The sequence below is a fragment of the Heptranchias perlo genome, chromosome 19, assembly GCF_035084215.1.
Source record: "Heptranchias perlo isolate sHepPer1 chromosome 19, sHepPer1.hap1, whole genome shotgun sequence".
NCBI lineage: Eukaryota > Metazoa > Chordata > Chondrichthyes > Hexanchiformes > Hexanchidae > Heptranchias > Heptranchias perlo.
Window position 1 is genome coordinate 3,399,036 of NC_090343.1, and position 25,053 is coordinate 3,424,088.

Consider the following 25,053-nt stretch of genomic DNA (forward strand, 5'->3'; position numbering starts at 1 on the left):
GATAGACACTGAACATTGCCCTGAGATACCTCACTGTGTTAGACACTGAACATTGTCCTGAGATTCCTCACTGTGATTGTCACTGAACATTGTCCTGAGATACCTCACTGTGTTAGACACTGAACATTGTCCTGAGATTCCTCACCGCGATCGACACTGAACATTGTCCTGAGATTCCTCACTGTGTTAGACACTGAACATTGTCCTGAGATACCTCACTGTGATAGTCACTGAACATTGTCCTGAGATACCTCACCGTGATAGACACTGAACATTGTCCTGAGATACCTCACTGTGATAGTCACTGAACATTGTCCTGAGATACCTCACCGCGATAGACACTGAACATTGTCCTGAGATACCTCACTGTGATAGTCACTTAACATTGTCCTGAGATACCTCACCGCGATAGACACTGAACATTGTCCTGAGATACCTCACCGTGATAGACACTGAACATTGTCCTGAGATACCTCACCGTGATAGACACCGAAAATTGTCCTGAGATACCTCACCGCGATAGACACTGAACATTGTCCTGAGATACCTCACTGTGATAGACACTGAACATTGTCCTGAGATACCTCACCGCGATAGACACTGAACATTGTCCTGAGATACCTCACTGTGATAGACACTGAACATTGTCCTGAGATACCTCACTGTGATAGACACTGAACATTGTCCTGAGATACCTCACCGCGATAGACACTGAATATTGTCCTGAGATACCTCACCGCGATAGTCACTGAATATTGTCCTGAGATACCTCACCGCGATAGACACTGAACATTGTCCTGAGATACCTCACCGCGATAGACACTGAACATTGTCCTGAGATTCCTCACCGCGATAGACACTGAACATTGTCCTGAGATTCCTCACCGCGATAGACACTGAACATTGTCCTGAGATAACTCACTGTGATAGTCACTGAACATTGTCCTGAGATACCTCACTGTGATAGTCACTGAACATTGTCCTGAGATACCTCACTGTGATAGACACTGAACATTGTCCTGAGATTCCTCACTGTGATAGTCACTGAACATTGTCCTGAGATACCTCACCGCGATAGACACTGAACATTGTCCTGAGATACCTCACTGTGATAGTCACTGAACATTGTCCTGAGATACCTCATCGCGATAGACACTGAACATTGTCCTGAGATACCTCACTGTGATAGACACTGAATATTGTCCTGAGATTCCTCACTGTGATAGACACTGAACATTGTCCTGAGATACCTCACCGCGATAGTCACTGAACATTGTCCTGAGATACCGCACTGTGATAGACACTGAACATTGTCCTGAGATACCTCACCGCGATAGTCACTGAACATTGTCCTGAGATACCTCACCGCGATAGTCACTGAACATTGTCCTGAGATACCTCACTGTGATAGTCACTGAACATTGTCCTGAGATACCTCACTGTGTTAGACACTGAACATTGTCCTGAGATACCTCACCGCGATAGACACTGAACATTGTCCTGAGATTCCTCACTGTGATAGTCACTGAACATTATCCTGAGATACCTCACTGTGATAGACACTGAACATTGTCCTGAGATACCTCACCGCGATAGACACTGAACATTGTCCTGAGATTCCTCACTGTGATAGTCACTGAACATTGTCCTGAGATACCTCACTGTGATAGACACTGAACATTGCCCTGAGATACCTCACTGTGTTAGACACTGAACATTGTCCTGAGATTCCTCACTGTGATTGTCACTGAACATTGTCCTGAGATACCTCACTGTGTTAGACACTGAACATTGTCCTGAGATTCCTCACCGCCATCGACACTGAACATTGTCCTGAGATTCCTCAGTGTGTTAGACACTGAACATTATCCTGAGATACCTCACCGCGATAGACACTGAACATTGTTCCGAGATACCTCACAGCGATAGATACTGAACATTGTCCTGAGATTCCTCACTGTGATGGACACTGAACATTGTCCCGAGATACCTCACCGTGATAGTCACTGAACATTGTCCTGAGATACTTCACTGTGATAGACACTGAACATTATCCTGAGATACCTCACCGTGATAGTCACTGAACATTGTCCTGAGATACTTCACTGTGATAGACACTGAACATTGCCCTGAGATACCTCACTGTATTAGACACTGAACATTGTCCTGAGATTCCTCACTGTGTTAGACACTGAACATTGTCCTGAGATACTGCACTGTGATAGACACTGAACATTGTCCTGAGATTCCTCACAGTGATAGACACTGAACATTGCCCTGAGATACCTCACTGTGTTAGACACTGAACATTGCCCTGAGATACCTCACCGCGATAGACACTGAACGTTGTTCTGAGATACCTCACTGTGTTAGAACTGAACATTGTCCTAAGATCCCTCACTGTGATAGACACTGAACATTGCCCTGAGATTCCTCATTGTGATAGACACTGAACATTGTCCTGAGATTCCTCACTTTGATAGACACTGAACATTGTCCTGAGATACCTCACTGTGATAGACACTGGACATTGTCCTGAGATACCGCACTGTGATAGACACTGAACATTGTCCTGAGATTCCTCACTGTGATAGACACTGAACGTTGTCCTGAGATACCTCACTGTGATAGACACTGAACATTGTCCTGAGATACCTCACCGCGATGGACACTGAACATTGTCCTGAGATACCTCACTGTGTTAGACACTGAACATTGTCCTGAGATACCTCACTGTGATAGACACTGAACATTGTCCTGAGATACCGCACTGTGATAGACACTGAACATTGTCCTGAGATTCCTCACTGTGATAGACACTGAACGTTGTCCTGAGATACCTCACTGTGATAGACACTGAACATTGTCCTGAGATTCCTCACTGTGATAGACACTGAACATTGCCCTGAGATACCTCACTGTGATAGACACTGAACATTGTCCTGAGATTCCTCACTGTGATAGACACTGAACGTTGTCCTGAGATACCTCACTGTGATAGACACTGAACATTGTCCTGAGATTCCTCACCTTGTTAACCAGTGATGGCGTTTGTCCAGAAGGGGCAGAATTAAAGAGGGGAGGAGTTTATCCACCTGAAACAAAATATAAAATTCTTATACAGCTGAAGAATAATCTGTCGTTTCTATGTTTTCGCACCTCACACACAGGCTGCCTGGCGATATTACTCTACCAGTCTCTGTCGGACTGACCTCCATGCCACTTGGCAGTGCTTTGAACAGACTTTGGCTGTCCCAATGTACAGGTAGGCGTGCAGACATTTCCCCCCAAATAACAGATTTGGCTTTTAATTTAATTTATTCATTTAATTTCCAATTTCTTTTATTTCCTTCCATTTTAGTTCAGTTCCACACACAAGTTTGTTTTTTGCTCCATCTCTTCACTGTAGTGTCAGTGCCATTGTCATGCAGGTGTTTCCATAGAAACATGGATTCCACGCGTGAGGCTGTGTGATAAGTGGCACGTGGACAAGTAGGTACATCGTGTGTCTGTGTCATTGTGCGTTGTGTGTCTGGGAAACCCTTTCGCTTAATAACAAACCGGAGGACACAGATTTAAGGTGATTGACAAAAGAACCAAAGGCGACATGAGGAAAACCTTTTTAAGGAACGAGTGGTTAGGATCTGGAATGCGCTGCCTGAAAGGGAGGTGGAGGCAGATTCAATCGTGGCTTTCAAAAGGTAATTGGATAAGTACTTGAAGGGAAAAAATTTTCAGGGCTGCGAGGAAGTGAGACTAACTGGATTGCTGTTGCAGAGAGCCGGCACGGGCTCGACGGGCCGAATGGCCTCCTTCTGTGCTGTAACCTTTCTATGATTCTATTCCTACATTCGGCCCCCCCCCCCGAAAAAAAATAGCAACGTCAACATGTAAAAGGGGTTAATTTTAACACCTTCCCCTCTCCCCGCCCGGCAGGAGGGTTAAGATGGCGGAGTTCCTGATGTGATCGCTCCGCGCCCGCCCCCACCCCCATCCTAACTCAGGCACGGGAGGGACGCCCGACCCAGGCAGGCGGGGGCCTACTTTACCTTGAAAAGTCGCGGCTCGATGATATCGTCGGTGCCGAGACGCCATTTTAACTAAAGAGCGTGCAGGAGGCCCGCACGGGGCCAAGGTAAGTATAAGAATTTAACTTTTCGGAGGATTTTTTGTGGGCCGAGAGGAACAGGAGTGCTCCCCCCACCCACCATCCCCCCCCCCCCCCATCCAGGACCCTGCAAGGAATCCTTGCGTCACTTCAGCCCCAGCCCTGCCTCTCTCCCCTCATCGCCAGCATCTGCCCCCCCCACCCCCCACCCCCCATCCTCCCTCTGGCACTAAGTGCTGGGGACCATTCCCTTGGGACCCCTGGTTCTCAGTCTCCCCCTCCCTCCAATGTCCACTCCCACCCGCCGGCTCTGACTTCACTCCCAAACGTTGCAGTATTAGTTAAAATGGCCCTTGGCTGAACTCATCTCGCCCACCCTGAATCTCCCCCCGCCCCCCCCCCCTCCCCACCCCTGATCCCAAACTGTGGGGTGGGTGAAGGGCAGTCGCTCCTTCTCTTGTTTTACTGACTCTCCTCCCTCCCCCACCCTCTAGTTTTCACCCTACTCCCTATAAGACGCTCATTCTTGCTGGACTCCAGTTCCAAAGGGACTGGCGAGCTCCAGTAACTGCCTCCCTCCAAGCGTGAGCCCAGACAGTGAGTCTCAGCAAGCTGTTGGACCGCGGAGTGCAACACAGTCAAGATGGATAACTCCCCTCGCGCTTTCCAGGAGAATGTAACTGGTTAACGATGATTGGCAGGAGTTCCCCCTGCTGATTCCCATTTTCCCCCCACCTCCCCTTTCCTTCCTAGCCCAGGAACACTGAGATGAATTACAGAACTACCAGCTCGACAGATATCAGCATTGGCCGGGAATCAAAGCTGCCACTTTTCTGGTCCAAATGGCTTTACCCACTGAGCCATCGTACTCCCCAATTCTTCAGCCAGAAGTATACACTGTCCAGAATTGTTCAGTCACATTGGCTTTTTTGACTTTGAATTACCTTAAATCTGTGTCCTCTGGTTACTGACCCTCCTCCCAGCGGAAACAGTTTCTCCCTATCTACTCTATCTTAATCCCTCATGATTTTGAACACCTCTATTAAATCTCCCCTTAACCTTCTCTGCTCTAAGGAGAACAATCCCAGATTCTCCAGTCTCTCCACGTAACTGAAGTCCCTCATCCCTGGTACCATTCTAGTAAATCTCCTCTGCACCCTCTCCAAGGCCTTGACATCCTTCCTAAAGTGTGGTGCCCAGAATTGGACACAATACTCCAGCTGGGGCTTAACCCTTGCTTTTGTACTCTATGCCTCTATTAATAAAGCCCAGGATCCCCTATGCTTTTTAAGGAGCCTTCTCAACTTGTCCTGCCACCTTCAGAGATTTGTGTAATTATTGAGTTTAAAATTTATTTTTTCCTCATGCAGCTTTTTGGTGCAGAATCAGGTCCGAAGCATTGGGTGATGGAGGCGCCTGGAATTTTTTTCCCTCTTTCCTGTTTTTCGAAATGACGGGGATGGTCAGCATCTGTGCTAATTGAAGCAAACAAGAGATAAAAGCTTAGCGGCTTTTTTTAACCACACAAAGTCTTGGTTTTCTTGGAATCCTTCTTGTGTTTTTTTTTATATTATTCATTCTGCGGAGGTGGGCGTCTCTGGCAAGGCCGGCATTTATTGCCCATCCCCTAGTTGCCCCGAGAAGATGGTGGTGGGCTGCCTTCTTCTTGATACAACTGAGGGGTTTGCTGGGCCACTTCAGAGGGCAGTTAAGAGTCAGCCACGTTGGTGTGGAGACTGGAGTCACACATAGGCCCAGACCGGGTAAGGACGGCAGGTTTCCTTCCCTAAAGGGCATTAGTGAGCCAGTTGGGTTTTTAAGACAATCCGACAGCTTCATGGTCACTTTTACTGAGACCAGATTTTTATTTCCAGTTGGTTTAAACTGATTGTAAATTCTCATACTGGCCACGGTAGGATTTGAACCCATTTCCCTTAACAACCATCAACTGATGTGTTGTAAAGGCACAGATGTCGCAGAGCACGGTGGTGATACTGCGGGAGGGCCTCTAACGAGAGTTAAGCTGTGCTCTTTTAATTTAAGCATTGCCTGTCATTAAGTCTTTTGTTCAAACCAACATGTCTTCTTTTCTGTAATGTTGTCACAGGCTGATTCCTCCGCTCAATCAGCTCGACCTCCTGCGTAACCTCAAGAGCAAGTCCGGAATCACCTTCAGGTACTGAGTGGATCTGATAGTAGCAGGGGTCGGGGGGGTGGGGGGGTTTCATTGCAAATCGAGATAGCCCAAAAACAACACATAACACCAACAAATTATGAGGACGTAAACTCGTCTTGTATTCCCCCTTGAGTTTAGAAGATTGAGGGGTGATCTAATTGAGGTACTGAAAATGATAAAAGGAATCGATGGAGTAGATACAGAGAAACTATTTCCTCTGGTTGGGGGGAGGTCCAGAACAAGGGGGCATAACCTTAAAATTAGAGCTCGGCCGTTCAGGGGTGAAATCACTTTTTCACACAGAGTAGTGGAAATCCGGAACTCTCTCGCCAAAAGGCTGTGGATGCTGCGGGACAATTGGAGCTTTCAAGGTTCAGATCAGCCATGATCTGATTGAATGGCAGAACAGGCTTGAGGGGCTGAATGGCCTCCTCCTGTTCCTAAGTCTGATACATCGACGCAAGGAGGAGATCCACCAGGGGAATTTCAGTCACGATCGAGCTGCTTTTTGGGGAAGGAAGTCAAAAATTCCGCTTCCTCCCCCCCAGGGGCAGACAGAGAATGGGAAATAAACTGGGAAGTTAACAGACCAGCTTGTTGTCGTTGAGAAACATGAGTGAAGGACGAAAGCCCATAGTGTCGGGCGCCACCAAGGCTACAAAGACCAGGAGGGCAGAAGGTGTGATAAGGCCAGAAGTCAACCATCGCTCTGTTGGTGTCGCTCTCGCCTCTGAGTTAGAGGGCTGTGGGTTCAAGTCCCACTCCAGAGACTAGGCTGATACTCTGGTGTAGCTCTGAGGGAGCGCTCCACTGTCGGAGGTGCCGTCTTTCGGATGGGACGTTAAACTGAGGCTCTGTCTGCTTGCTCAGGCGGATGTAAAAGTTCCAATGGCCACTATGCGAAGAAGAGCAGTTCAGTTCTCCCTTATGTCCTGGCCAATGTTTATCCCTCAACCAACACCTGAAACACATGATCTGGTTATTTACTTCATTGTTGTTTATGGGATCTTGCTGTGCACAAATTGTTTGCTGCATTTCCTGCATTACAACAGTGACTTCACTTCAAAAGTAAATAATTGGCTATAAAGTGCTTTGGGATGTCCTGAGGTTGTGAAAGGTGCTTTATAAATGCAAATTCTTTCTTTCTTTCTTGTGATACCAATGAATGTATGAGGAAGGGAAGACTGAGGGAGGTGAGGAGTCCTGGAAATGAATGGGTTAGAGTGGAAGACAGTGAGCACGTGGAGAGGAGAGGCGGGTAGGATGTTGGATGGCGCATTTAGATCTTCGGAAGAACAAGAGGAGCAATAACAAAAGACAAGAAAGGTTATGAGAGAGAGTGAGACAAATGCCTTCAATACAATTTTTACTCAAAAGCCTTAGCTTCTCCAAACACCTGGGCTTAGAGTTGATATTTTTACCTAGAGTGTGATGCTGAATTTGGATTGTGCAGTTTGAACATGTACAGTCTCCCCAAGGATGCATCACTACCGTACAGTCAGCTGTACTAATGCAAAATTTCTCTTTATCTTCTAGCATTTTCTGTCCAGTACCTTTTCTCCAAATAATTTTGGAAAAAAAAGGGGAAATTTCAAAAACTTTATTGAGTTAAAGGTTATACGTTGTTTAAAGTGGAGAGGCTGTCCATGACCATGTGCCTCGAGGGGAAAATGGCAGTGTACTTATTACACATCTGTTGTAACATTTGCTTTGTGTTCTATAAACTTCAGAAAGTGTATTAAGCTGACAGAGAAACTGGGGTCAGAGAGAATATGAAGGGGGAGGGCAAAATCTTTCTTCATTTATTGTTAATTCCGTTTTCAAAGACTCATTGTGTCAGCTGTGTTTTGTTGATGGTTAGAAAAAGACAGTGTAGAGGGAGCTTTACTCAGTGTCTAACCCTGTACCTGCCCTGGGAGAGTTTGATGGGACAGTGCAGAGGGAGCTTTACTCTGTATCTAACCCGTGCTGTACCTGCCCTGGGAGTGTTTGATGGGACAGTGTAGAGGGAGCTTTACTCTGTATCTAACCCGTGCTGTACCTGCCCTAGGAGTGTTTGATGGGACAGTGTAGAGGGAGCTTTACTCTGTATCTAACCCATTCTGTACCTGCCCTGGGAGCGTTTGATGGGACAGTGTAGAGGGAGCTTTACTCTGTATCTAACCCGTGCTGTACCTGCCCTGGGAGTGTTTGATGGGACAATGTAGAGGGAGCTTTACTCTGTATCTAACCCGTGCTGTACCTGCCCTGGGAGTGTTTAATGGGACAGTGTAGAGGGAGCTTTACTCTGTATCTAACCCATTCTGTACCTGCCCTGGGAGTGTTTGATGGGACAGTGTAGAGGGAGCTTTACTCTGTATCTAACCCATTCTGTACCTGCCCTGGGAGTGTTTGATGGGACAGTGTAGAGGGAGCTTTACTCTGTATCTAACCCGTGCTGTACCTGCCCTAGGAGTGTTTGATGGGACAGTGTAGAGGGAGCTTTACTCTGTATCTAACCCGTGCTGTACCTGCCCTGGGAGTGTTTGATGGGACAGTGTAGAGGGAGCTTTACTCTGTATCTAACCCGTGCTGTACCTGCCCTGGGAGTGTTTGATGGGACAATGTGGAGGGAGCTTTACTCTGTATCTAACCCATTCTGTACCTGCCCTGGGAGTGTTTAATGGGACAGTGTAGAGGGAGCTTTACTCTGTATCTAACCCGTGCTGTACCTGCCCTGGGAGTGTTTAATGGGACAGTGTAGAGGGAGCTTTACTCTGTATCTAACCCATTCTGTACCTGCCCTGGGAGTGTTTGATGGGACAGTGTAGAGGGAGCTTTACTCTGTATCTAACCCATTCTGTACCTGCCCTGGGAGTGTTTGATGGGACAGTGTAGAGGGAGCTTTACTCTGTATCTAACCCGTGCTGTACCTGCCCTAGGAGTGTTTGATGGGACAGTGTAGAGGGAGCTTTACTCTGTATCTAACCTGTGCTGTACCTGCCCTGGGAGTGTTTGATGGGACAGTGTAGAGGGAGCTTTACTCTGTAACTAACCCGTGCTGTACCTGCCCTGGGAGTGTTTGATGGGACAGTGTAGAGGGAGCTTTACTCTGTATCTAACCCGTGCTGTACCTGCCCTGGGAGTGTTTGAAGGGACAGTGTAGAGGGAGCTTTACTCTGTATCTAACCCGTGCTGTACCTGCCCTGGGAGTGTTTGATGGGACAATGTAGAGGGAGCTTTACTCTGTATCTAACCCGTGCTGTACCTGCCCTGGGAGTGTTTAATGGGACAGTGTAGAGGGAGCTTTACTCTGTATCTAACCCATTCTGTACCTGCCCTGGGAGTGTTTGATGGGACAGTGTAGAGGGAGCTTTACTCTGTATCTAACCCGTGCTGTACCTGCCCTAGGAGTGTTTGATGGGACAGTGTAGAGGGAGCTTTACTCTGTATCTAACCCGTGCTGGACCTGCCCTGGGAGTGTTTGATGGGACAGTGTAGAGGGAGCTTTACTCTGTATCTAACCCGTGCTGTACCTGCCCTGGGAGTGTTTGATGGGACAATGTGGAGGGAGCTTTACTCTGTATCTAACCCATTCTGTACCTGCCCTGGGAGTGTTTAATGGGACAGTGTAGAGGGAGCTTTACTCTGTATCTAACCCGTGCTGTACCTGCCCTGGGAGTGTTTAATGGGACAGTGTAGAGGGAGCTTTACTCTGTATCTAACCCATTCTGTACCTGCCCTGGGAGTGTTTGATGGGACAGTGTAGAGGGAGCTTTACTCTGTATCTATCCCGTGCTGTACCTGCCCTGGGAGTGTTTGATGGGACAATGTAGAGGGAGCTTTACTCTGTATCTAACCCGTGCTGTACCTGCTCTGGGAGTGTTTAATGGGACAGTGTAGAGGGAGCTTTACTCTGTATCTTACCACTTGTACAAAGATGTTTGATGCTTGAATTCGTTCTCTCCGGATTCTGGTAGTTCATTCCCCAGCATGGGGTGGAATAGTCTTGTACTTTAGGAGTTTGCTTGATCAGTCTTGTATTCCTATTAACCTCTCTTCTCTGTTGTTTTTCTTGCCGCAGGAAGGAGGTACTGGAGTCAACGGCCAGGTTTGCTCGTTTTTAAAGTTCTGTTTTTTAAAAAATTAGTGGTCGGAAATCTTTCCCCGTGTAGATGTGATTTAGTCAGTGAGTTTTCGAAGCTCACATTAATGCTTTGAGGGCTGCAGTGAGATGCAGCTTCATTGTCCTGTTGCTGTGTTTAATTAATTGATTGTCAAAGTTACTGTTACCCAGACACAAAGCATGAACGTTATTTTTTGTGCAGTGTTGTTTTGAGCGGGTCCCCCTCTACATTATCGAGCTGGTTGCCCCCTTCTCTTCCTCGTACATGAAGTGGCAACAGAGGAATGCTTAAGGGCGTTGCCCCTGGCAGCCTTGAGCCTGCCAGTAGGAGGCGAGCAAGAGCAGCCCGGGCAGTGCCTGCCCTCTGGTATTCCTTCGCTCCATGCAGGGCAGTGTCTGCCCATGAACCAGGCTTCTCCCCGCAGGGAGGCGGTGAAGATCATTGAATCGGCAGAATATGAAAAACCGAATGTAAGGGGGCAGAAAACTGATGTTAGGAGATTGTCCGTCTGTTATACACCCTGTCGGATTTCTCCTTCCGCTGACTTCAGCGGGAGGGGTGTGTGATGTGTGGCCGACCCATTACTCCCAGTTTTCCGCCCTTTCCGAAGTCGATAAATTAACCCCTTATCTTTCCGATGTGAAGACCTCCTCGCAGAAAAATATTTCCCTAAAATGCTGCAGCTGAGGATTATTCCATTCCCGCTTCTGTACTTTTCACTGGGATTTGTTGAGTCTGAAATGACTGTGTGGATTTTACTCACTTCTTTTGATAACTGTCTTTCCTGTTTTGGTTGAGCAGAGTGTTGTGCTTTGACAGTGAGCGACATGTTTTATCCTCATGGCTCACTCCCTTCAGCTTCCTTTGCAAGAAGAAATACTCCGGTGGGATTTACAAGACTCCACTGGGAGCCCCCAGACTTCCTCAGTGTGGTCCCACCTCTCTGAGGACCTCATTACCGTATGAAGCCCACTGTTTGATAAAGGTTCTGGCGCTGATATTTATTTCTGATTTGATTGAAGCAATCTCTAAATCAGCAGGCTGATCATTTAGAAAAGTGGCAACCAAATTGATTGTTAATAAAAGGCCCAATTTGGTTGAGTTGAAACACCAGCTGAACATATTCTGGAAGGATTCAAATCCTTTGGGATTTTTGTTGGTCTTCAGGCGCCCTGGTGAGATTGAAAGCTCGTCCTATAGGATTCATCAGACACTTGATTCCTTGATTCCCTATCACTCTAAAACAGGGGCACTCGGCACGAGGCCTGGGGGCTGTTTCTGGTCTCCTTCATTTCACCTGTGGCTCCTGGTAGTCCTGTGGCTCCATGTGTCTCTTGGCCTCCATTCATGACCTGCCTGACTGGGGGATCTGTTCAGTGCTGAAATCCAGCACTGTTCCCTCTCCTCAGTGAGAGAAAGCAAAGAGATTGCTATAGGGAGACACTGATCATCAAGACTCCATTGAGTAATTGGAAAGGCCCTCTTAAAAATGTAGTGTGATTGCAAGATAGGTTCAGCTCAGGAAGGCCCTTTTAATTCTCATCTTTTGTCATTGGCAACCCCGGCCTCCTCCCATTACAGCTTTCATTTCCACCTGCACAGACAGATGGGACCTCAGTTTAATATCTCATTCAAAGAACAGCAAAGCCAAGAAACATTAGCCTCTGGATGGGCTCAAAACGTCAACCTTTCCACTATCAGCTGAATTGGCCACTCAATGTCCACTCGTGTCAATGTCCAATCGTATCAGTGTCCACTCACGTGTCGATGTCCACTCACGTGTCGATGTTCTGGCAGAAGTGACTGGACAGTGAGCAGGAGTGCGAACCCCTGCTGATTGTCTAGCTCTCAATCCCAGGATTGCCGGGGCCGATTATCGCACCCCATCTTCTGGCCAGGCTAAGATCAGCAAACTCGGCACAGACCAGGCATCAAACCTGGGATCTGGCTGGTCTGAGTGACTCAGGACCACTTTACCCTGTGTATTTACTCATCGAGCCACTGCGGGGGAACCTTTATTGCACTTTCCTGTTTGCATCTTCCAGATCTTTCCGAAACCTGCTATCCTCAGCGAGAATTCTGTGACCGTTGTTTGGTGGTGTAAAGTTTTCCTGTCGGAGGTGTGGTTAATGTCACCGTGTTCTGACAGGATTGGCTCGTGAGCAAGTTGGTAAAAGCCAATAATTCAATTAGACATTTTCAATCTAAAGGATTGAACGGTACTCTGTAAGGTTAACATGTTACAAGGTGATGAGAACCAACCAGCTCTTTGGTCCTTTAGTTAGGTCCCATCCTTCCCCTTGGGTTTGCAACCAATTCATCCCTGGTCTTACCCATCTTATGTCCACAACAAGAGTAGAGATTCCTAATGGGAGCACCATTCGGAATACATGAACAAAGAAAGAAGCAAATTCCTTGTGAAGTTCAAAGGAATTTCACAACCAGGTGATGATTTCTTGTCACTTTTTTGGGTTTGAGATTTGACTCCTCCTGAATCTGTGTCCTAGCCAGCTGTAGTTTCCGATTTGCTTTTTTTTAAAAATTGTGCGTTTGTTGAAGTAAGAGGGGAATTAAGTCATCTTCCTTCATTCTCCCTGGTGACAGCACCGTACAGTCCCAGCTCAGACTAGACATTGGCCTCTGCCCCAAGATCAGAAGAGCACCCCCTGACTGCATTAGTCTGATGATTTTTTATCATCGATGTGAACTGTATAGATAAGGGTGGCCAGTTTCCGACCATAGACTCACAGCTACCAGATACTGGCCTGAGTTCATCCAAAATAAGTTAATTGGGCGGAGTTAATAGTGACCAAAGTTTGGTCTGTGTTCAGTTAGCTGATCTTGGTTCTGATGACGAAAGGGACACTGTAGTTGGTCTCAGTGCCCTTGGGCTAAGGTAGATAAGCAAATCAGCCAGGGCTCCCTCTCCTCGTTAATAACCAGTGATTCCCCCCCATTGAATAGAAGCTTGTGAAGGACGTTGGGTGAGTGCAGGATCTGACTCTTCCTATTAGAATCGCGTTCTGGTGCTCGAGGTCTAGATTGACGCATGAAGAGTGGCCACTTGGGTGGGGAGTTGGGGGGCAACTGGAGGTCTGGGAAACTGAGCCCTACCTCGTGTTCCGTAAGAGGGAGGGGAGAAAAATGGAGAGGGGGGGGGGAGGGTCATGAATAGTCATTAGAAAGTGGGGCTCTTTTTTTGACCTGGATTCAAAGACAAGTCCCAAAGATGAAAGGACAATTTTACCAGGTCACCTAGTGGTTATGGTACTGGACTAGCTACCCAGAGTTTCATAATTGCACCATGGTAAATTGTGAAATCGCATTCAGTAAATCACCAGGGAGAAAAATGACCATGAAAGCTGGTGAATTGTCAAAAACCCCAACTCATGTCCTTCAGGGAAGGGAACCTGTCACTCCTACCAAGTCTGGCCTATACGTGACTCCAGTCCCACACATGGATGACTCTTACTGCCCTCAGGGCCACTAGGGATGGGCAATAAATACCGGCCTTGCCAGTGTCGCCCACATCCCGAGAACAAATTTTTTAAAAAAAGCTATGTTGCAATATTGTGGAATAGCAGTCCCATCGGGAAGTGGTGGCCTCTCATTGTCTCTGGCTGGCTTCAAACCCAGGCCCGTGAGGTGAAAGGTCGGTCTGACTCACAACGGATACACAGTCCATCACTAGATAATTGAGACCTCCATCCCCTCTACCACAGTTACAATCAAAGCCAGGATCCGGGGGAGAAATGGTCGTGTTCTTGCTAAGCATAAAAACCCCATTCTCCTGAGCGCCTTGTGCCTTTGCTTTAAAACGAGGACACAGTGAAATGCTGCAGTGCTTTTGGAGCCTGTTGTAGCCGGGATGTGCATCAACGTGCAGCCAAACGGCACCCAGGAGAATTCCCCGCCAAACACTGCAATATATCAAACTGTCTGTGAGCTGGATTAGCCTCAGCAGGTTGGTCCCGCAAGAGATATACAACCAATTCCCAGGCGCTTTTCAGCCACGAGGCACCTGATGTCTGGTTCATGCCCGGCTGCGGGCACGTGGACTGCCTGCTGCAGAGGTTTTTACAACTGGACCACAAAGCTAGGAAGGGGAGTCTAAACTCACACCGGTCCCTAGTCCCAATACGGTTCCTCTTCTCTGTATTTCATCTCCATTCAACTGATGTCTAACATGTAACCATTGCTGCAATTTCCAGGCTTTTTTATTCCTCTTCATTTGGGACTGGGTTGGGGGTGAGTTAGACTTGAGGAAAGATTTTCAGCCGGCCAACCGGGCATAAAACTGGCCTCCGCCTGTTATAGGAATCGGCCATTGGAATCAATGGAAGTGGAAATCGGTGGGTGTCTATGAGGGGCAGACAATCCGTAACGCCACTTTTACTCCCGGTTGGCAATTTTGAAAATCTAACCTCATCATCCTTTCACCTCTGGGGCATCATTTTGTATCCAGCCCAGGCTGTTGAGATGAAAAGCTCCCCTCTCTGTCAGCTGTGAGGGTTCCACATGAAATGGTTTTGACAAGTCTCCTCCTCGTTCCCAGCAGGCACAGGCTGAATGTGCAAAACCAACACCAGATTGGCGCTAAATTAGTAAATTTTGTCAGAGAAGTCACAAGATGGCCAATGCAGGAATGCAGATAATGTCACACTGGTACAGTAGGGGGTGCGTCTCTGAGGTCGGGTCAGAGGCACATTGTTAGGGCAGAACAGAGGAAGCTTTACTCTGCTTCCAGGCTATAACCAACCAGGGAACGTCAGGTGTCTGAAATGGAAAGCCTTCATTCCCCAACACTAACACAATTCAAAATATATATTCTTCTCTTTTTTTTCTACCTTTTGTTCTGCGCAATTCACATCTCCAGAATGTAATCCTTAAGTTAAGGATCTGTCACTGTGCTCCCTGGAGAGCGAGGTGTGTTTTTGCTGATCTACTGAGATGGGGGAGTCCAAATCTTCATGAAGTAACCAGTTTTGTGAAATAACTGGGAGCTAATCAGGGCAGTGGCTATAGTAGCCCCACAGAGTCCGAGCCGAGGGACAAACAGCTCCCCCCTGGTGGCCCAGTTTGGTAAATGCAGTATGTGGTCTGGCAAATGAGTCCAGTTGCTCCCAGGTTCGATTCCCAGTCTCTACTGACTTAGCTGATCTGAACTGGGTCAGTGGTACAGGCACTGAAATTAGCCTGAGTGCTCCTGGCATTGGAGAGACAATGATTATGATCCAGTGACTCCTGCTGGGACGTGCAGATGTGTGGACATTGGACAAGGACAGGATTGGGGGATTGGGTGCCCCATTCACAGTTGAATAGCCTGCCAACACTTGCTGTCCAGGTCGGCCACTCGGGGAGGTGGGGGGAGGGGGTGAAATTGGGCTTTGGTGGTAGCGCAAAACGGGAAAAGGAAATCGGGCGGGGTGTAAAGCGGGCGGCTGAGTCGCTGTCGCCCATTTTGATCAATTCCACCCCCATGAAGTCTGGGCACTTGGATGAGTTATTGGGAGGTGACCAGGACCTATGGGAACCATACCCCAGAAACAGTCAATGCCTACAGCAGCAGGGTAGAAGTTGGAGAAGAAAGTTAGCCAAAGTTTGAGGACATGGCCTTAGTGGAATGCTGTTATCCACGAGCCGGGCTGTCCCGCTCCTTGCCAACTCACGATTGTTTGCACACTAAACATTGCAATAGGAGGAGGCCATTCAGCCCCTCGAGCCTGTTCCGTCATTCATTGAGATCATGGCTGATCTGTATCCTGACTCCATCCACCCGCCTTGGCTCCATATCCCTTAATACCCTTGACGAGCAAAAATCTATCGATCTCAGTATTTAAAATTATTAATTGAGCCAGCATCTAGTGCTTTTTGTGGGACAGAGTTCCACACTTCTACCACTCTTTGTGTGAAGAAGTGTTTCCTAACTTCTCTCCTGAATGGCCTGGCTCTGATTTTAAGGTTATGTCCCCTTGTCCTAGACTCCACCGCCAGTGGAAAAAGTTTCTTTCTATCTACCCTATCAATTCCTTTCAAATTCCTAAAAAGCTCAATAAAATCACCCCTTAACCTTCCATATTCCAGGGACTACAAGCCTAGTTTATGTAATCTTGCCTCATAATTTAACCCTTGGAGCCCTGGTAACATTCTGGTGAATCTGTGCTGCACTCCTTCCAAGGCCAATATATCTTTTCTATGGTGCAGTGCCCAGAACTGTACACTGTGCTCCAGATGTGGTCTAACCAGGGTTATGTGAATGGGTGGAAAAATCACCTGCTGACGGTAGGATGGAAGGGACTGAATGTATCACGTGACCAGCACTTACATTTGAAGGAGAGAGGGGGTGTCGATTGTGTGAGGGCTCCCTCAGTGTCACAAATCTCAATTGGCATCAGGTGCGAGTTTGCATTCTTTCACCGTCTGGTGTAGATCCCCGTGGCTAAAATCGGAACCGAGAAAAATCGAGTCTGATCTTGAGAGAACATTGATCCTTCATGGAGAAATTCAGTCGGAGGTTTTGGTCATTCCAAGCTGAGTTGGTTTGTTTGGAGAATGCGGAGCTACCGATTCCGGTACTGAATCACGGGTTCCGTGTGGAATTATATTAATTTAATTCCCATTTTCCCCTTGTTTTCAGTAAACACAAATCGTGTCGTGATTCCTTGTGTGGAATGTGCTGCTCAGGAGATTCTAGGTATCCGTGTGAAACTCTCCCTCTGGTAGACTGATCCCTGGCACGGCTGGTTTACATGTCCTCTTGCTCAATCTCTCGCTCCCTCCCTCCCTCCCTCCCTCCTTCCTTCCCTCCCTCCCTGCGTGTTTATCTCTCTGAGATCTGCTTGGTTTGATTTTCCTTTCGTGCATTCTGCGACAAAAATAGAAAGAGAAATCAATCTCTCTTTTTTTTATCTTTCGTCTCTCTCTCTCTCTCTCACTCCAGTCTAAGGATTTTTGGAAGGAACTTTCCCATTCTAGAGAATAATAATAGTTGCATTTAATGAATCACATCCATTTTGGAAACATAGAAATAAGTTATTAATTTGACTTTTTTTTCTGTTTTGTAAAACATGAATTAGTACCAGGTTAAAGATAAGATGATGTTACAGTAACTTCACCCAATTGATGCAACTCATATTACAAAATTTTGCAAACAATTTCATTATTCTTTTGACACAAGTATAACCAATGCCAGCAGTAATTTTGAGGTGGTGGGGTTTTCTGATATTGCACAGTAGGAGTTAACTGCAGCCAAAGCCATTCTCTGCTTCTAGTGGCAAATGGTAAATTTGTGCTTCATTTTGTCACAGTCAGTTTTTGAGCTAACAGAGGAGTGAACAGGCTCAAGGGGCTGAATGGCCTACTCCTGTTCCGCTAACATGCATTGAGAGACGGACTGAAGGCCATTTCAGCAAGAAATGGAATTGCAACACGGAAAGAGGCCCAGCCACGTTGGTGTTTATCCTCCACACCAGCAGTGGAATAAATCCCAATTGCCTGCCCTGGTTCCCATGTCCCATTATCCCCATTTACTTCAACCACCTATCTACCCAATTCTTAAATAATTGCTCTGATTAGTCATCAACTCCATTATCGTTGTATCATGTGACTGCCAGGATGGTAGAAGGTGAACAGGACGGACCTGGGTCTTTCTTCGTCGAGCGATCCCAATGTTCCTACATCTCTGCTTCAGTCACTAACTCTGGTAGTGCATTCCACGGCCTCTCAATCCTCTGTGTAAAAATATTTCTCCTGCTCTCTGTCCTGAATTTTTTAAAATTCTTATATCTATGTTGCTTTGTTCTAGACCCCTTTATTTAAAGGTTCAAAGGGCCTCTAGAGGGCCTTCCAAACAGAGGAATCTTGGTCCAATTGACACCACACATCCAAAAAATTTATAGATAGCCTTAATAGTCAAATGGGTGTGATACTGAGCCACGCACAGCAAGGAGGTCTCAGGTTCAATCAGCCAGGGCAGTGGTATGGATGCTACATATTGGCCCTGGTGGATCTGGGCCAAGGGAAGGTAGAAACCCAGCTGGGCTCTGGCTCCCACTTGCTATCCAGTGACTCCTACCAAAGAGTATGGAGGGCAGTTGAGGATAGAATAGCGCTTGGCCGTGTTGCTCCATGTAGCTGAATAGCCTTCAGACAGCCACTGTGCAAATGAACCATGGCCACTCAAGTGAGATGCTGGAGAGCTGCCAAGTGGCTGGACCCATACCCCAGTAAGAGTCAGTCGGACCAATTTTCCTGCACCTTGTTCCCTTTTTCTGCCCTGGCACTGGGTGGGAGCATAGAATTACATTGACTGCACAGCACAGAAACAGGCCATTCGACCCAACTATTCCATGCCAGTGTTTATGCTCCACACGAGCCTCCTCTCACCCGATCAGTAACTAGCTTATCTAGCTGCCCCTTCTATTCCTTTCTCCCTCATGTGTTTATCTAGCTTCCCATTAAGTGCATCTACACTATTCACCTCAACTACTCCTTGTGGGAGCGAGTTCCACATTCTAACCACTCTCTGCGTAAAGAGGTTTCTCCTGAATTCCCTATTGAATTTATTAGTGACTATCTTATATTTATGGCCCCGAGTTCTGGACCCCCCCCATCCCTCATAAGCAGTGCATTTTGGGTGTACAGTGGTTGAAGATCTCAATAAAATCAGTCAGAGCCCTTTCAGGAGCAGGACATTGAATGGAAAAAAACTCCTAACAATTCAGCTTTAACTATTAATAAACCAAATCTGCTATCTGAAGCAATTTGAAAGGATTGTGGAGATTGATTTGTGTTCTGTGTTTCATTCCGATATGGCGGGTTCTTAAAGAAGCAACGAGCACAACCAAACAATCACGGCAGACCAGGGTGTCTCAGCGCTGTGACCTTCACTCGAACCCTTGGCAAGGGCACCTTATGGTTTGTAGTCTGAAAAAATTGCACGAGCACTTAAAGAGAAAGAGTCAGAGAGAGAGAGAGAGAGGACAGAGAGATAGAGATAAGCACAGTGTGTAGGTTCGCTTTTAAAAGCTGCAAAGCCCGCAATTTTAGGACATAAACTGGTTTCGGACTGAGGAGGGAATGTGTGTCCTAAAGTTGTATTTAGTGTAACTATTTGGATCCGAGGTTCCGATGTGGATTCGCTAACTCAGTTTATGGCTTATAAATTTGATCAAGAAAAATCAAGTGAACTCACCTCTGACTGGATAAGTGTGTCTGCATTGGAAAAGCCCCCTCTGGATTTTCAAACAGCAGCACTGACCCAAATCACAGTGGACAACAGTCTCCCGGTTTGGGAAATGGTGATCGGAGCTCGATCTCATGGAAGGAATTCGGATTCTTTGTAGTTTGGCTGGGGGGGCGGGGGGGGGGGGGGTTTACTTTGTGTGCAGGGCACGAGTCAGTCTACTTAAAATGAACCTGTTTTAGTCCCCACCTTAGAACCAACTCTAAATTCACGTGAGGATCTTCCGAGTGAGGCCACCGGATAACCCTGGTTGGGCGGCAGAGCTGGTTCGAGGGTCACGGATGCATTGGATTTGAACATGTAGGTTGTCCTGTGCCTTCAAAGCACTGGCCGCCACACCAATCCAGCACATACCTGCAAAGTGCCCACTCGCACCGGCAACATGTTCGGTGCTGCTTTACTTCGGGGGGCAGGAAGTGAAAATACATTCACCAAGCCCAGTTGGGTTGAAGGTCTCTTTGGCTGGTCCCGTGATCAGATCATCAATTCCCATTCAATCAAATATTGGAAATTTCCTGACTGGAGTAAGGTTTGATGGAGGAAAGTCAGCTCTCCAGGCGATCTGATTCTGATTTAAAGCCGTTCCTTCAAAATGTTGACTTTTCTTTTCCTGGAACTTTATGTGCTAAATGATTGGGTTCTCATATCATTTCCTAGACATTGTAAAAGCATAGCAAAGAGTCTTCTTGTAATTTTATATCTGGAGAGGAGGGAGAGCCTAGTGGTCACTGAAGTTTTGGGAACCCAACAAAGGTTAAGTTGGATTGGCGCGCCTTGGCCCACATTGAGTCTTGGACTTCTACCATAGGCCATTATGGCCCAGTCATCCAGGGACAGAGAAAATGGCGGACAAGGAACCTCATTCCTCCCGGGAGCAATCATGCAATGGGTCAACTGGAGAATGGTTCTCACTGCAACACGGATTGGGTGGGAGGTGGAGAGGGAGACCACCCCCTGACTGGAAGTAGCAAGAGTAGTAATGGATTGGCGAAGAGGGGAAATACATAAATTATAGAAAAACACTATCATTAAATTCTAAATGATGGAAACTGTGTGAGTTAGGTGTCAATCAGTGTCACACTCAGCACAGCGAGGGACGACTATTCATTTCAGAAGTTCATTTTAGAACAAAGCGTTTATTCTTTCCAATTCTACACAAGTGATTTACTTTGTTACAGGTTTATCTTTGAGAAAGAAGCCCCCTCTTAAGACAAGTGACAGGATTTCTTTTATTTCTGGTGTTTGTGATTCTTTGCATGAACTCTGAACTGTTGAGCAGACTTGTCTTGCCTTTGCTAAGAGTCGGTTATGCTGCCTGACCCTCCGTTCTCCTCCTTCTCCCTCCCCCCCCCCCCACTCCCAGCCTGACCCCTTCACCCCCCCCTTCCCCCCTGCACTGTGATTTGCCTGTGTGCATGCTCACCATCTCCCTTTATGTGTGGGAGACCAGCATGTTGATGTGCTTCTATGGAGAGCAGTTTTGGTCACTGCTGTCACAGGCAGTGCCTGTTGGAATACAAGGCCTGTTTTTGCACTTCAAAAGGTTTTTGGCCCTGCCTTTGTGCTTTTGTGCTAAATTTGGTCCAGATATTTATTCCCAGTATGGAACCATGCATCCCAACAATCTTCTCTAGCGAATGAGCAACAGAATTTGGTGCTGATATCTCTCTCAGTTTCATTCTGGAGGCTTGGGGCACACATTGTGACATTAAAGTGTCTGGTTGGTGGGTTTGGAACGGGGTTGTTGGTTCTGGTGATATGTGTATACTGAGGCGATCAAATAATTCACAGGGCACTGGAGTTTCTGAACCTCTGGACTGAGGAGGAACAAGGGGATGTTGTCTAGAGGGCAACAGATTAGGGGTGAATAGTGGAGATGTGAGGATGAATGTATTTTCTGGAGTTTTGCTTAATGATCTTTGGCACCAGGGAGATTAAATTTGTGGGATGCAGTCCATGATAGGGTGGAGTGTAGAGGGGCTGTGGGGGGAGATTAAATGGGTGGGTAGCGTTCACGAGAGGGTAGAGTGTACGGGGGCTGTGGGAGGAGATTAAATGGGTGGGTCGAGTTCATGATAGGGTAGAGCGTACAGGGGCTGTGGGAGGAGGTTAAAGGGGAGGGAATAGTCCACGAGAGGGGAGAGTGTACATGGGCTGTGGGAGGAGATTAAATGGGTGGGATAGAGTCCAGGATAGGATAGAGTGCACATGGGCTGTGGGAGGAGATTAAAGGGGAGGCTAGAGGCCATGATAGGGTAATTTTTATAGTATGAAATGTGTAGGCTTGATGGGTGGAGTGGTCTTTTCTGATTGAACGTTTCTTAATGTTATGGACTGAAATGTTGGCAGATCCCATCGTGCCTCAGATAAGTGGGCACAGTCCAGTGACTGGAACAAATCCAGACCCATTGGATGAAGCCCGTTTGTTACTAAAAAGGCAAAAGCTGTATTAATAAAGTTTATTCACGTTTCTTTTGTTTACAGAAATGTGAGCCGATGATGTAAATCACCGTGATAAAAATTCCTCTAATTGCTTCAGGCTCTTCCCCTTTCCCCAAGGAGAAGCTCAGTTAAATATTACCCTCCCCATGAAGGGATATCTCTTAAAGGACGATGGATAAACCCAGCCCAGACTCTCTCAGTCCAGTTCCTAGAGATCACAAGTGTACCATATAAAACTAACCTCAAACTCAACAAACATTTGTCCATCACCTCAAGGCATTCCAAGGGGTGAAGAGTGGGGACGAGTGGTGTAAACAATGTGTTCTGTATTGGGGGAAAGAATCAGGATAGTGACTTTGGAGGTTTGTTGGAGTTTCAAGATTGAGTTGTAGAATAGTCTGTCTCTTTAAGAAGCAGTGTTCTTTATAACTGTAAGGAATCTTACAACACCAGGTTATAGTCCAACTGTTTTATTTGAAAATCACAAGCTTTCGGCGGCTTTCTTGTGATTTTCAAATAAAACAGTTGGACTATAACCTGGTGTTGTAAGATTCCTTACATTTGTCCACCCCAGTCCATCACCGGCATCTCCACATCATTCTTCATAACTAGTGATGTTGCTGAGCGTATTTAGATCATTGCACTTTGTTTGACCTGTCTCATTGCAGGGAGTGAGGCAAATCATGTTTAACCTCCTTCCCTTCATGAGCATTCCTCTCCCTTTATTGATTTCCTGCCTCTGGGCTGTTCTACTTCCTTCTGTTTATCTCCTCTAATCTTCATGTTTTTCTTTCTCTTCTGCTGCATTCTCTTTCTTTGTCCCCTTCTGCTTCTCTCTCTCTCTTCCACTTCTCTCTTTGTCCTCTCTGCTTCTCTCTCTATCTCCTTCTGACTTTCTCTGTCTCTCTTTCTTTTCTGCCTCTCTGTCTCTCTCTTCTGCTTCTCTCTCTATACCTTCTGTCTGTCTGTCTCTGTCTCTCTCTTCCTGTGTATGTCTCTCTCTCTCTGTCTCTCTCTGTCCCGTTCTGCCCCTCCCTCTCTTTGTTTTTGGGTGGTATAGCAGGGTAAGGATCTGGCTGGGACCGGAGGCCGCCTCCTGGATGGTTGGTTATCGAGCGGGGGACATACTTGCCCAGGGCCAGTGCTGTCATTTTGACTGCGGGCGGAGCGGAGGATGGGTGTATGTTGTTGCTCCCGTTTCATGTGGTCCAACACGCTGACTCCTTGAGAAAACAAAATGGGGCCTCATGCTGAGGGCACCTTGTTTATTTCTGCCATGTGTGGTGTCATCTACCCAGCAACGAGCGGGGTCTGGTCCTCGGCCTGGAACTCCCGCCGAGCGAAGGATGCTCGGAGCGGAGTGGGGGGTTGGAGGTTGGAGAGGATGGGGCGAAGTGGACGGGGTTGGAGCGGAGGGTGCTCGGGGTAAGGGTGGTGATTATAGTGGGTTTGGGGGATTTCCATATGGGGTCTAAAGGGGCAACAAGCCTAATTTCTCTTTAAGGACGGGGTTTGCGTCTGTGTGGGGGGTTTGCGTGTGTGGGTGGGGGGTTTGCTTGTGTGTGTGGGGTTTGCGTGTGGGTGTGTCAGTGTCGGGGTGTGTGAGCTCACTGTGTTGGTCCCCGATGTCCCTGTGGAAATGAAGCAAACAGAAATGGCTTTCTTTTGATGACGCTGGAGGCTGGGGACTGATGGGGCTCAGGCTACTGGACGACAGCGATACCAGGGCAAGTATTCATCCCATTGCACGTAGGCGCCTGTGTCAGCCTTCAGCGGACCCTGAGGGTGAGATCGGACAGCAGCAATCTCAGAACCAAGTGCAGGCATTCCTGGCTCTCCTGATATCTGTATTCCTGAGACCTGTTTTTGATGGAACGGTCTGTGTTTTTTGCAGCACCAAGGTGAGCCTGAGGGAAAGATTCTCCAGCCCCAAGGGTCCCAGCGCCAAAGGAAAAGGCTCACCACAGTGTAGCCTCCGCCGATCGCCCAGCGCTGACAACAGCATCGAGGGCAGTCCCGACAAGGTGCAGAAGAGCTGGAGCTTCACCGACAGAACCCGGTTCAGGAATGCCTTCCGTCTGAAAGGAGCCGGCTCACGGCAGAACTCTGAGGGTAGGTGTGGGTGCTGACTGTGACAGAGACCTTGCTTTCTTTCATTGATTCACTAATCAACATACAGCTCAGTGGGCAGCACTCTCGCCTCTGAGTCACAAGGTCATGGGTTCAAGTCCCAGACTTGAGCACATAATCCAGGCTGACACTCCCAGTGCAATACTTTTTTTTTCGTTCATGGATTGTGGGCGTCGCTGGCGAGGCCGGCATTTATTGCCCATCCCTAATTGCCCTTGAGAAGGTGGTGGTGAGCCGCCGCCTTGAACCGCTGCAGTCCGTGTGGTGACGGTTCTCCTACAGTGCTGTTAGGAAGGGAGTTCCAGGATTTTGACCCAGTTGAAGCAGCTGAAGATGGTTGGGCCTCGGACACTGCCCTGAGGAACTCCTGCAGCAATGTCCTGGGCTGAGATGATTGGCCTCCAACAACCACTACCATCTTCCTTTGTGCTAGGTATGACTCCAGCCACTGGAGAGTTCTCCCCCTGGTTCCCATTGACTTCAATTTTACTAGGGCTCCTTGGTGCCACACTCGGTTAAATGCTGCTTTGATGTCAAGGGCACTCACTCTCACCTCACCTCTGGAATCCAGCTCTTTTGTCCATGTTTGGACTAAGGCTGTAATGAGGTCTTGGCGGAACTAAACTGAGCATCAGGTGAGTCGGTTATTGGTGAGTAAGTGCCGCTTGATAGCACTGTTGACGACACCTTCCATCACTTTGCTGATGATTGAGAGTAGACTGATGGGGCGGTAATTGGCAGGATTGGATTTGTCCTGCTTTTTGTGGACAGGACATATCTGGGCAACTTTCCACATTGTCGGGTAGATGCCAGTGCTGTAGCTGTACTGAGGGAGGGCTGCACTGAC

General features: G+C 47.5%; 1 protein-coding gene across 1 annotated transcript in view; it reads left to right on the forward strand.

Moving 5' to 3' along the window:
* LOC137335082 (potassium voltage-gated channel subfamily KQT member 2) overlaps window positions 1-25,053 on the forward strand; it is a 133,689-nt gene that overhangs the window by 88,286 nt on the left and 20,350 nt on the right. The window contains exons 8-12 of the mRNA XM_068000187.1: window positions 3,171-3,265; window positions 6,216-6,284; window positions 10,348-10,374; window positions 17,028-17,084; window positions 23,971-24,188. Of these exons, the coding sequence (XP_067856288.1) occupies window positions 3,171-3,265; window positions 6,216-6,284; window positions 10,348-10,374; window positions 17,028-17,084; window positions 23,971-24,188 (466 nt within the window). The remainder of the gene's footprint in view (window positions 1-3,170; window positions 3,266-6,215; window positions 6,285-10,347; window positions 10,375-17,027; window positions 17,085-23,970; window positions 24,189-25,053) is intronic.